General features: G+C 43.2%; 1 protein-coding gene across 1 annotated transcript; it reads left to right on the top strand.

Moving 5' to 3' along the window:
• Window positions 1-578: 578 nt before the first annotated feature.
• On the top strand, window positions 579-8,648 carry PAQR3 (progestin and adipoQ receptor family member 3). The gene is made up of 7 exons (XM_015832361.1): window positions 579-841; window positions 2,047-2,209; window positions 2,840-2,995; window positions 4,223-4,420; window positions 5,607-5,697; window positions 6,818-6,969; window positions 8,530-8,648. Exons 1-6 carry the CDS (start codon window positions 657-659, stop codon window positions 6,943-6,945), a joined length of 921 nt encoding a protein of 306 aa, XP_015687847.1. The 5' UTR covers window positions 579-656; the 3' UTR covers window positions 6,946-6,969; window positions 8,530-8,648.
• Window positions 8,649-9,754: the final 1,106 nt, after the last annotated feature.

Raw genomic sequence — 9,754 nt, 5'->3', positions numbered from 1 at the left:
AGGTTGCAAAACGTGATCACATGACCCCCCAGAACATAGCAACCACCATAAGTACATGCCAGTAGGCAAGCGTCTGAAGTTTGATCCTTTGACCATGAGGAGTGTGAAAAATGATCATGAGTCACTTTTTTCCAAGTGCCATTGTAACTTTGAATGGTCACTAAACGGTTGTAAGTCGAGGACTACCTGTATTCCTTGTTGGCAGAGCACAACTTTTAAGACTGTTGTAATAACAGGGAGCAGTTTCTGGGGAAGGCTGCCTTTAGGCCTGTTCCTCTAGTCAAAATACTGCCGACAAAGCTTTTTTTTTTAAGAGGAAAGACTATTAAATAGGTGTGTCTTTATCGGCCCAGGTACTTCTTGCCTTACATTGTTAATGATTAGTCTTAGAAGTGTTTGCTGTTGATAAGATATTTTTTTTTGGCTGCTGCTGCATTTTCAGAATGTGAGTTGTGTTTTTCATCTATAGAAAAATGCAAATTGTTTTGTGACAAGCGGAGGAGGGGAAAGCATGGGTGTTCCCTGTCTGTCCTATTTTAGATCTTAATCCTATTTTGTCTTCATATTTTGCAGATAACTTATGACAGAAGTCAAAAGCCTTGTGTGTTGCTACATGTTTACTCTTGCCTTGGTTGATGACTTGAAACGCTACTAAAATGCACCAGAAACTCTTGAAAAGCGCTCATTACATTGAGCTGGGAAGTTATCAGTATTGGCCTGTCCTCGTTCCTCGGGGAATTCGTTTGTACACCTATGAACAGATTCCTGTGTTCCTTAAGGATAATCCCTACATCACTGATGGCTACAGAGCATATCTGCCTTCTAGGCTGTGTTTAAAAAGGTTTGGAGTTGATCGAAATGGTTCAAAGTGAAATTAAGCGACTAGCCTGGATTGAAGCAGTGCCTATAAGAAAAACATGTTTTTATTTTGAAAACTGCTTGGTTTATTTATATGTATATCCTGCTTTCTGCAAATTATAACCAAAGCAACTAATGAAGCAAGGTGCATTGACTTAATTTAAATGTTCTTTTCTCTGTCTGAAATACTTCTTAATTCTGACTTGCTGATTTTCCTTTGAAAATCTCTTTATTGTCAGTCCCTTTTTCTAGAATCTAAACAGACAAACTCCAGCAGGCAGTTTCTCAGGCCTAGTGTATCCATACAACAGCAGAAGTAAATGGCTCTCCTAATAACCTATGATCAGTGAGACTAATTTGCATGTAGTTCATTGCTTTAGAACCGGAACCCCGGTTTAGATGTAAGCACTGCTATTGTCCAAAGCAAAAAATATTAATAGAAAACAAAGTTATAGATCAGTGGTGGCGAACCTATGGCATGTGTGCCAGAGGCGGCACTCGGAGCCCTCTCTGTGGGCACACACACCGTCGTCCCACGGCCCCCTCCTCACCAGCAATTCCCCTGGAGGAGAGTCGCCCCCGGGCGCGGCCCACGCAAAGCAGCGCAGCCAAGGACATGGTAGCCGGGCAGCGGGGACAAGACTCCGCCCTTGCGCCCCATCGCATGCAGATGATGCTGCAGGGCACGGGTGGAGGGCATGGCCGCCATGGCGCTGCTGGGCTGCCTGGGTGATCTGTGGCGGGCCGTGGAGGTGATGGGTGGCCCAGTGGGCAGGACGGGGACGGGGACGGGCGGTTTTTGGGCACTCGGTCTCTAAAAGGTTCGCCATCACTGTTATAGATTGTCACGGGAACCACTTTCATGCACATGTGGCAATATAAATATTGCAAACAAGAAAAATAAAATCTCTGAATACAGAGTAGGGAAATATTCTGTGATCAATTTATTCCAATTTTGTATTCTTCCCGGGGAAAATTGCAGAGAATATGTGGTAATAACGCTAATCCAGGTTCAACATATAAAGTGCCCCTTTCGGATAAACAGACAAACTAAAGGACGGAATGCTGACCAGATTGTAGGGAAGAAATGCATTAATAGCTGAATTGAACCACATACTTATGCTGCTATTAGTCAAAATAAATTAAAACTAGTCAGACATTATTGTTTTTATCTTTTTTTCCCACCAGTCTGTTCGTTTTGTCCAATGAGACAATCAATATCTGGAGTCATTTACTGGGCTTCTTTCTCTTCTTCACGTTGGGCATATATGACATGACTTCTGTGTTGCCTTCTGCGAAAGCTTCTAGAGAAGATTTTGTTATTTGCTCTATTTGTCTTTTTTGCTTTCAGGTAAGATCTTTTACATACGGCAGCCAAACTTTGCAAGGAATTGGGTATGTCAGAGGGGCTGATATAAAATAAATCTTGCATTCTCTTCCAAGATGAGGCTTTTCGCCTCATTTATTTTAATCAAAACGTTGTGATAATTCACATCCTTTAATTGTAGATTGCATGGAACAATGTTATCATCTTATTCTGAAATCAAGGTAGCATCTCCAGTTGATCTTCTCCCTTCCTTCCTAGTCGGTGCACTTGTAATTTCATTAGGAATTTTAGCAGCTAGTAGAATTAGTACATAAGTAATAGAATTTTAGGGGATCACGTAAATCCTAATTTGACGTGCTTTCCATTTTTCTGCTTAGTCTATTACTATTTCCCTATTGTTGTTGCTAATTATTGCTAGCCTCCCTCTAGGATCCCCTTTTTAGGAAGGTAGTAGTGTAAATAAATAAAAAAATGTTTCCATCTCTTTTCATATTGTAAGTAAATTGAGTAAAGCCAGATATTTCTGCTGTGCTCATTTTATAGTTTCAACTAGAAACGCATGAGCTCCGCAGAGTGCTGCGTACTAAATCTTAAAAAAACAAAAAGAAATCAATTGCATAAAATTAATGTGAATTTGTTTCAATGTTCTTGTAGGTCTGTATGCTTTGCTCAGTAGGGTATCACCTCTTCTGCTGCCATCGCTCGGAAAAGACCAGTCGAAGGTGGATGGCACTGGATTATGCAGGAATTTCGATTGGGATCCTGGGCTGCTATGTGTCAGGAGTTTTTTATGCATTTTACTGTAGTAATGTAAGTTGGGCACAATGTTAGCTGTTGTATACCTTAGATCAGTGATGGCGAACCTGTGGCACGCGTGCCAGAGGCGGCACTCAGAGCCCTCTCTGTGGGCACACCTGCCGCCGCTGCCAGCTCATGCAGGTCCATTAGGCCACCGCTGGCGCCTGGAGCGGCAGCCCCACCCAGCACAAAGGAGGCGAAGCAGCTGGCTAGCAAGCTTGAGTAGAGGTAGTAGAGCACGCCCCATGCGCTCGCTGTCCTCTGTGTGCGGGGGCTGCAGCTGCCTCCCCTTGCCCCGCAGCAATGGCACCCCCGCCCTACCCCCTGCCTCACCCCTGCAAGACGAGCCTCCTGCCCACCGCCCCACCCACCAGAGACCCCCCTGGATCTCCCGCAATCCTACCCAGCCCCCACAGGCGTGCCCCCCACGAGCAACATCAAGGTGGCCATGTCCACCCCGGCCACGCCCACTCAGTCTGCTGTCACCACCGCAGCCACTCCCACCCAGTGGGCCACACCCCCTGCCCCCCCCGAGGGCACCACAATGCTGATGAGGCCCTGGCACTTTGCGATAAATAATTGGGTTTTGGGTTGCGGTTTGGGCACTCGGTCTCTAAAAGGTTCGCCATCACTGACCTATCACTTTGTTGTTATATGTACACGGAGAGCTTATGCATCGGAGACAAATTCCTTGTGTGTTCAGTCACACTTGGCCAATAAAGAATTCTGTTCTGTTCTGTTCTATTCTATATTCTATTCTATTCCTCTATTATTCTATTCTATTCTATATTATTCTATTCCTCTATTCTGTTCTATATTCTATTTTCTATTCTATTTTCTATTCTGTTCCATTCTATTTTCTATTCTATTCTATTTTCTATTCTATTCTTTCCTATTTTCTATTCTATTCTATTCCATTCCATTCTATTCTTTCTACAAAGAAAATACCAAAGTCAGCCTTTCCTAGCAGCAGGGACTAGCACTGTACAGCTGGAGCAGATTTTGAGAAAGCTGCTTCAGCATTCATGGCAGTCTCTCACTGTTGAGTAATTAAAACTGAAATACAAGCTGTTAAAATTATTCTGTCAATATCTGAATGTGCAAATAGTACTGTAGCTATTCCCCATGTTTTGGGAAAGCAGCTTAAATAGATATTCCAGCATTGTCTGGAATTGCCACGTGAGTACCCAGGGCTCTTCATCACGCAAACCTCTCCTCCCTTTCCCCCTCCTATTCTAGTACTGGCGTCAAGTGTACTTGATCACCGTGCTTGCTATGATCTTGGCAGTATTCTTCGCTCAGATTCACCCCAGTTACCTCACCCAGCAATGGCATCGACTACGCTCCGCCATCTTCTGCTCTGTGTCAGGCTACGGAATTATTCCCACCATCCACTGGATTTGGCTCAATGGAGGTGTCACAGCATCTATTGTACAGGTAAATTTAGAAGTTACCTGCTCCATTACATTTGCTCAAAAGATGCTCCTATGGATCTTATGGAGGGCATTATTGATTGAGGGCAGTGCTTAGCGCCTAGCCCAGGGATAGGCAACCTTGGCTCTTTTATGACTCATGGACTTCAACTCCCAGAATTCCTGAGCCAGCATGGCTCAGCTTGGAAACTCTCCCTTTCCCCTCAGCATGGCTGGCTCAGGAATTCTGGGAGTTGAAGTCCACGAATCATAAAAGAGCCAAGGTTGCCCACCCCTGGCCTAGCCAGCCTTGGTTAATCTTGAAGACTAAACAGGGTTGGCCTCAGTTAGTACAGTACTTGGATCCCACAGGATCATTTGGGATCTGGCTAAATTAGGAAACGGGGGGGGGGGGGAATCTTGGAAAACCACAAAGGGAAGATACTTTCAAAATGCTGCCAAGATACTGCATTTTGTTTGTTTGTTTATTTTGTACTTGTCCATTTCAGTTAAGTAGTTCTGGGCAGCTTACAAAGTTAATGCTATCCCCCCCCCCCCAAAAAAAAATAATAATAATGTAACTACCAAGGTCATCAAAACATTTAAAAATACAAACTATTAAAATTGTAAAAAAAAAAATCAGTGGGAGAACATAATTTGTTTTCATAACTACATTGATGCCATTTATCAGTTGAGCTGGGCACGAGGGCATTTTTATTATACTCAAATTTCTTTTGGTTGTTACCAGTTACAACTTCAAGCTTGAGGACACTCAGTATTTAAACTCGCTTTTCCATTTTTACAGCCTCATTCTTTTGCTTTGCATTGAAATTGTGATATCTGGAGAACGTGGGAATATTCATTTAACACAAGTTGTGAGTAAACACATTGGTTGTCAGAGTGCTGCTGCAAAGCAATAGCCATTTCTTGAAAAAAAAAATCAGGTGCTTTTTCTCCTTTGAAAATGTTTTGTTTAAGGAAAGCCCAGTAAACCACATTGTTATGTACCCTGCATTTAATTCTTTGTTTTGAACGACGTGCATAAAAAAACAGAAAATGAACTCGGTAGATTTTGCAAGTCATCCAGCTTTTTTAGTTCACAGTACTTGAAATCTGTTGAAAAGGGTTACCATCTTCTTTCTCACGTGTCAGAGATCTGAAACCTGGATGCTTCCAGTGGCTGCAGTTAATGTTTTATTTTCCTTTTTCAGGAATTCGCTCCCCGAGTGATTGTGATGTACTTAATAGCCGTCATAGCATTTCTCTTCTACATTTCCAAAGTCCCAGAAAGATATTTTCCAGGTAAAAATACTCCTGATGGTTTGCTAGCTGGATAAAAGATGCACACTGAAGTTTTGTCTACTGTTGTGATCTTGTTTTAGAGTGAACATTAGAGGAAATATAGAAAACTCCCTGGTTGTGCACCTAAATTATAAAGTATTATATTTAAGGCAGGTGTTGTCTTTAAATCTGCAGAGGCATTGGGCATTATTCAGTGTTAATGAGAATATTTAGCATGATATGCATCTTAACACACTATGCATTTCTATAACTTGAAAAAGAAAAATAGTATCAACATTGCTGCACATGATTTATTTAAGTATCTGCCTAGTATCAAATTAAAAGACGCTCCTGGGGAGGAAGGCTATGGCAAATCTAGACAGCACACTAAAAAGCAGAGACATCACTCTGCCAACAAAAGTGCGTATAGTCAAGGCCATGGTTTTCCCAGTTGCAATGTATGGCTGTGAAAGTTGGGCCATAAGAAAGGCTGAGCACCAAAGAATGGAGGCCTTTGAACTATGGTGCTGGAGAAGACTCCTGCGGGTCCCCTGGACTGCAAGGCGATCAAACCGGTCAGTCCTAGAGGAGATCAACCCCGACTGCTCTTTAGAAGGCCAGATCCTGAAGTTGAAACTCAAGTACTTTGGCCACCTAACGAGAAGGAAGGACTCACTGGAGAAGAGCCTAATGCTGGGAGAGATTGAGGGCAATAGAAGAAGGGGACGACAGAGAATGAGGTGGCTGGATGGAGTCACTGAAGCAGTAGGCATGAGCTTAAATGGACTCCAGAAGATGGTAGGGGACAGGAAGGCCTGGAGGAACGTTGTCCATGGAGTCGCGATGGGTTGGACACGACTTCGCAACTAACAACAACAACAAAGTATCAAATTGACGTTAACAGTAGCCAGCCAGACATACCTGGAAGCTCAAGAGCCAGACATAAGTGAGACGGTCCTTTCCTGACCCCAAAAATGGAATATTCTCTCACTCTCTGGGATGAAAAAAAACCCCTTCATTTCCAGATCAGCCGGAGAAAAACATATTTGAATGGCTATCTCTGCAGGTGTCTTCATCTTATGAACAAAAAGCACGTTCTTTATTCCCATTCTGATTAAATTGGTTTTCTCTTCTTCCACAGGACAGTTAAACTACCTCGGCTCCAGCCACCAACTCTGGCACATTCTTGCTGTGGTGATGTTGTATTGGTGGCACCAATCTACCATGTACATCATGCAGTACAGGCACAGCAAGCCTTGCCTGGATTAGAACAACGCACCCAAGGGCATCAAGGTAAATAGCATTCGCAGTGTCAGAGAAGCGAAGATCTTCTAGCCTGTTCTAGGGTGGGGAATCCCACCACTCGCAATGAATTTGCTCTATTGGAGAGCAACTGCTCAACTCCTAGCCTGGAATTCCCCTTGGCAGGGAATCCCAGATCTATCAAATTACTTCTTTCAGTAGTCAGCATGTTTCTCCTCTTGTCCTTCAATGTTTTGCTCATTATTCCAATTCAGCATTACCCGTGCTGACTGGCAGCATCTCTCCTTCATTTCAGATTGGTTTTTCTTTGTCCTGGCCCTGAAAGTGTGATCAGGAGAGTGAGCGTGGTTGTGGGGCTAGGGCAGTGGTGGCGAACCTATGGCACGCGTGCCAGAGGTGGCACTCAGAGCCCTCTCTGGGCACACACGCCGTCGTCCCAGTCCTAGGCCTTCAGCTGGGTTTTATAAAATCTTTTCACTTTAGGCCTCCGCCACCGTGTGCAAAAAAAAAAGGTTCAATCAATCAGTCAATTTCAACTTCTCGCAGGAAAAAAAAAGATCTTGCAAAGTTGGAATTGATTGATTGAACTTTTTAGTCCCACCCAGTCTGCTGTTACCACCGTAGCCATGCCCCCCAATGGGCCACGCCCACCCAATTGGTTACACCCCGCGAATGGGCCACACCCACCCGGCACCCGACGATGCATAAGTGGGTTTTGGGTTGCAGTTTGGGCACTCGGTCTCTAAAAGGTTCGCCATCACTGGGCTAGGGGATACCCAGGTTCAGCTCCCCACATGATCATGGAGTTTGCTAGGATCATTTAGGCCAGGGGTGGGCAACCTTGGCTCTTTTATGACTCGTGGACTTCAACTCCCAGAATTCCTGAGCCAGCATGGCTCAGCTTGGAAATTCTCCCTTTCCCCTCAGCATGGCTGGCTCAGGAATTCTGGGAGGCAGGTTGTTCCACTTGTAAATTGTTCTCCCTGTCAGGAAGTTTCTCCTTAGTTCTAGGTTGCTTCTCTCCTTGATCAGTTTCCATCCGTTGCTTCTTCTCCTGCCTTCAGGCACCTTGGACAATAGCTTGACTCCCTCTTCTTTGGGGCAGCCCCTGAGATACTGGAACACGGCTATCCTGTCCCCCCTCGTCCTTCTCTTCATTAAACTAGACATACCCAATTCCAGCAACCGTTCCTTATATGTTCTAGCCTCCAGTCCCCTAATCATCTTTGTTGCTCTTCTCTGTACTCTTTCTAGAATCTCAACATCTTTTTTACATCGTAGTGACCAAAACTGGATGCAGTATTCCAAGTGTGGCCTTACCAAGGCATGCCAATACAGTGTATTGAAATATTGTCTTCATGAGGAGGAAATATTGATGCATTGCTGTTGTTTTTTTTTAACCAGGAAGGATGATAAATGGGGGAATATTAGATCCCTTTGTGTTTAAGCGACAGCCTTCCTTTTTGTTTTGTGAACCTGGAGATGGCAACCCCTCCCACCACTTGCTGGTTTAGGAAAGCTCTCTTAGCAGAAGTAGCTCGCTGAGTTCTGCGTGCAATCACTTAAAATGTGTTTTGTGTTTGTTTTCAGAATTTCATCCTTGTACCGAAGTTTGGACATTGAATATCTTCATTTCAGGCTGATTTCAGGAGCAACAGCCACAGTTCATGTTGAATCCTCTTTCTTTTAGGAATAATATGTTAATAGTCACTCCTGATATCATCGATCTCCATCAACTAACTATTTGTCCACTTTGGATGTTGAAAGAATTGCAGATAACTTGGTCATAGATATATAAATTATAATAAAACTTGGATGTGGCGACTGTTTATGCTATCAACAAGAAAAAAATCTCTGAAATGCATGCACACGAAGTTCTTATGACATTTGCATGCTGGGATCTCACTTGAAAAATCCATGTTAACTGTATCTTTTTAATGTGATCTGTGTTGTTGCGCTGACGTTTCATTTGGGAAAAAAAAATCAAATATAATACAGATTTTTATTGGAGTTCCTTTTCCTTTCAATAAAAGAGCCTCCGTAGATTATTGCAGGGTAACCTTTATCTTCAAACCAAGAGTTGGACCCATCAAGTCAATTTAGAATTAAATTGTTTCTCATCTTGGGAACTTGCAGTCCATGGGTCAAACGTGTGACAAGGGTCAAAAAAATGTTAGACTTAACTACAAATTATTGCAAGTAACGCTCTCCACAAACGTGACCTGCTTGCTACTACTTGGATAAGTGAAATTCTTCTGAGCCGCGTTCTTCAGGATAGTACCTGCTTAATGCCAAACACGAAGTGCTTGCTTGGGCCTTGACAGCATTTCCTGCTGCCCTGGAAATTTTGAAGAAAGAGGTAAATTCAGTCAATGCAGAAAAAAAATAATATCTGCTAGCAGCGTGGCCATCCCAGGTTTTGAGATTCCAGCAGCCGTGTCTTCAGCATCTAGTGCCAAAAATGGGATTTGCAGAGAAGAACGAAGAGGTAAGAGGCATTTAAGTTACAGTCTGTTGGTAGCAAACACTGGCATAGAATTGGGGAGGGACGGAAAAATAACAATGTGCAACAAAATAGTTACTAAAAATCTGCTTTTAAAATCCCCTCCAGAACTATAATACTTTTCTCCTCGCCTATAACTTCCTGCTCTTATTTTTTTTGATAATACAGTCTGATCTTGCCCTGGGGAGTTTCTAAAAACATGTAATTCTAGCTTTAATGTGGCTTCTGCTAAGTGTTTGGAGAAACCTTTTTGTGTGCTTACAAGGTTCTTCTCAGCGGTTCTTCCAATTTTGAAAATTGTGTCGTAATGCA

This window comes from Protobothrops mucrosquamatus, unplaced genomic scaffold, assembly GCF_001527695.2.
Source record: "Protobothrops mucrosquamatus isolate PMUCROS unplaced genomic scaffold, P.Mucros_1.0 scaffold3, whole genome shotgun sequence".
NCBI lineage: Eukaryota > Metazoa > Chordata > Lepidosauria > Squamata > Viperidae > Protobothrops > Protobothrops mucrosquamatus.
The sequence above is the reverse complement of the archived record's forward strand: the minus strand, read 5'-3'. Positions and strand labels throughout refer to the sequence as shown.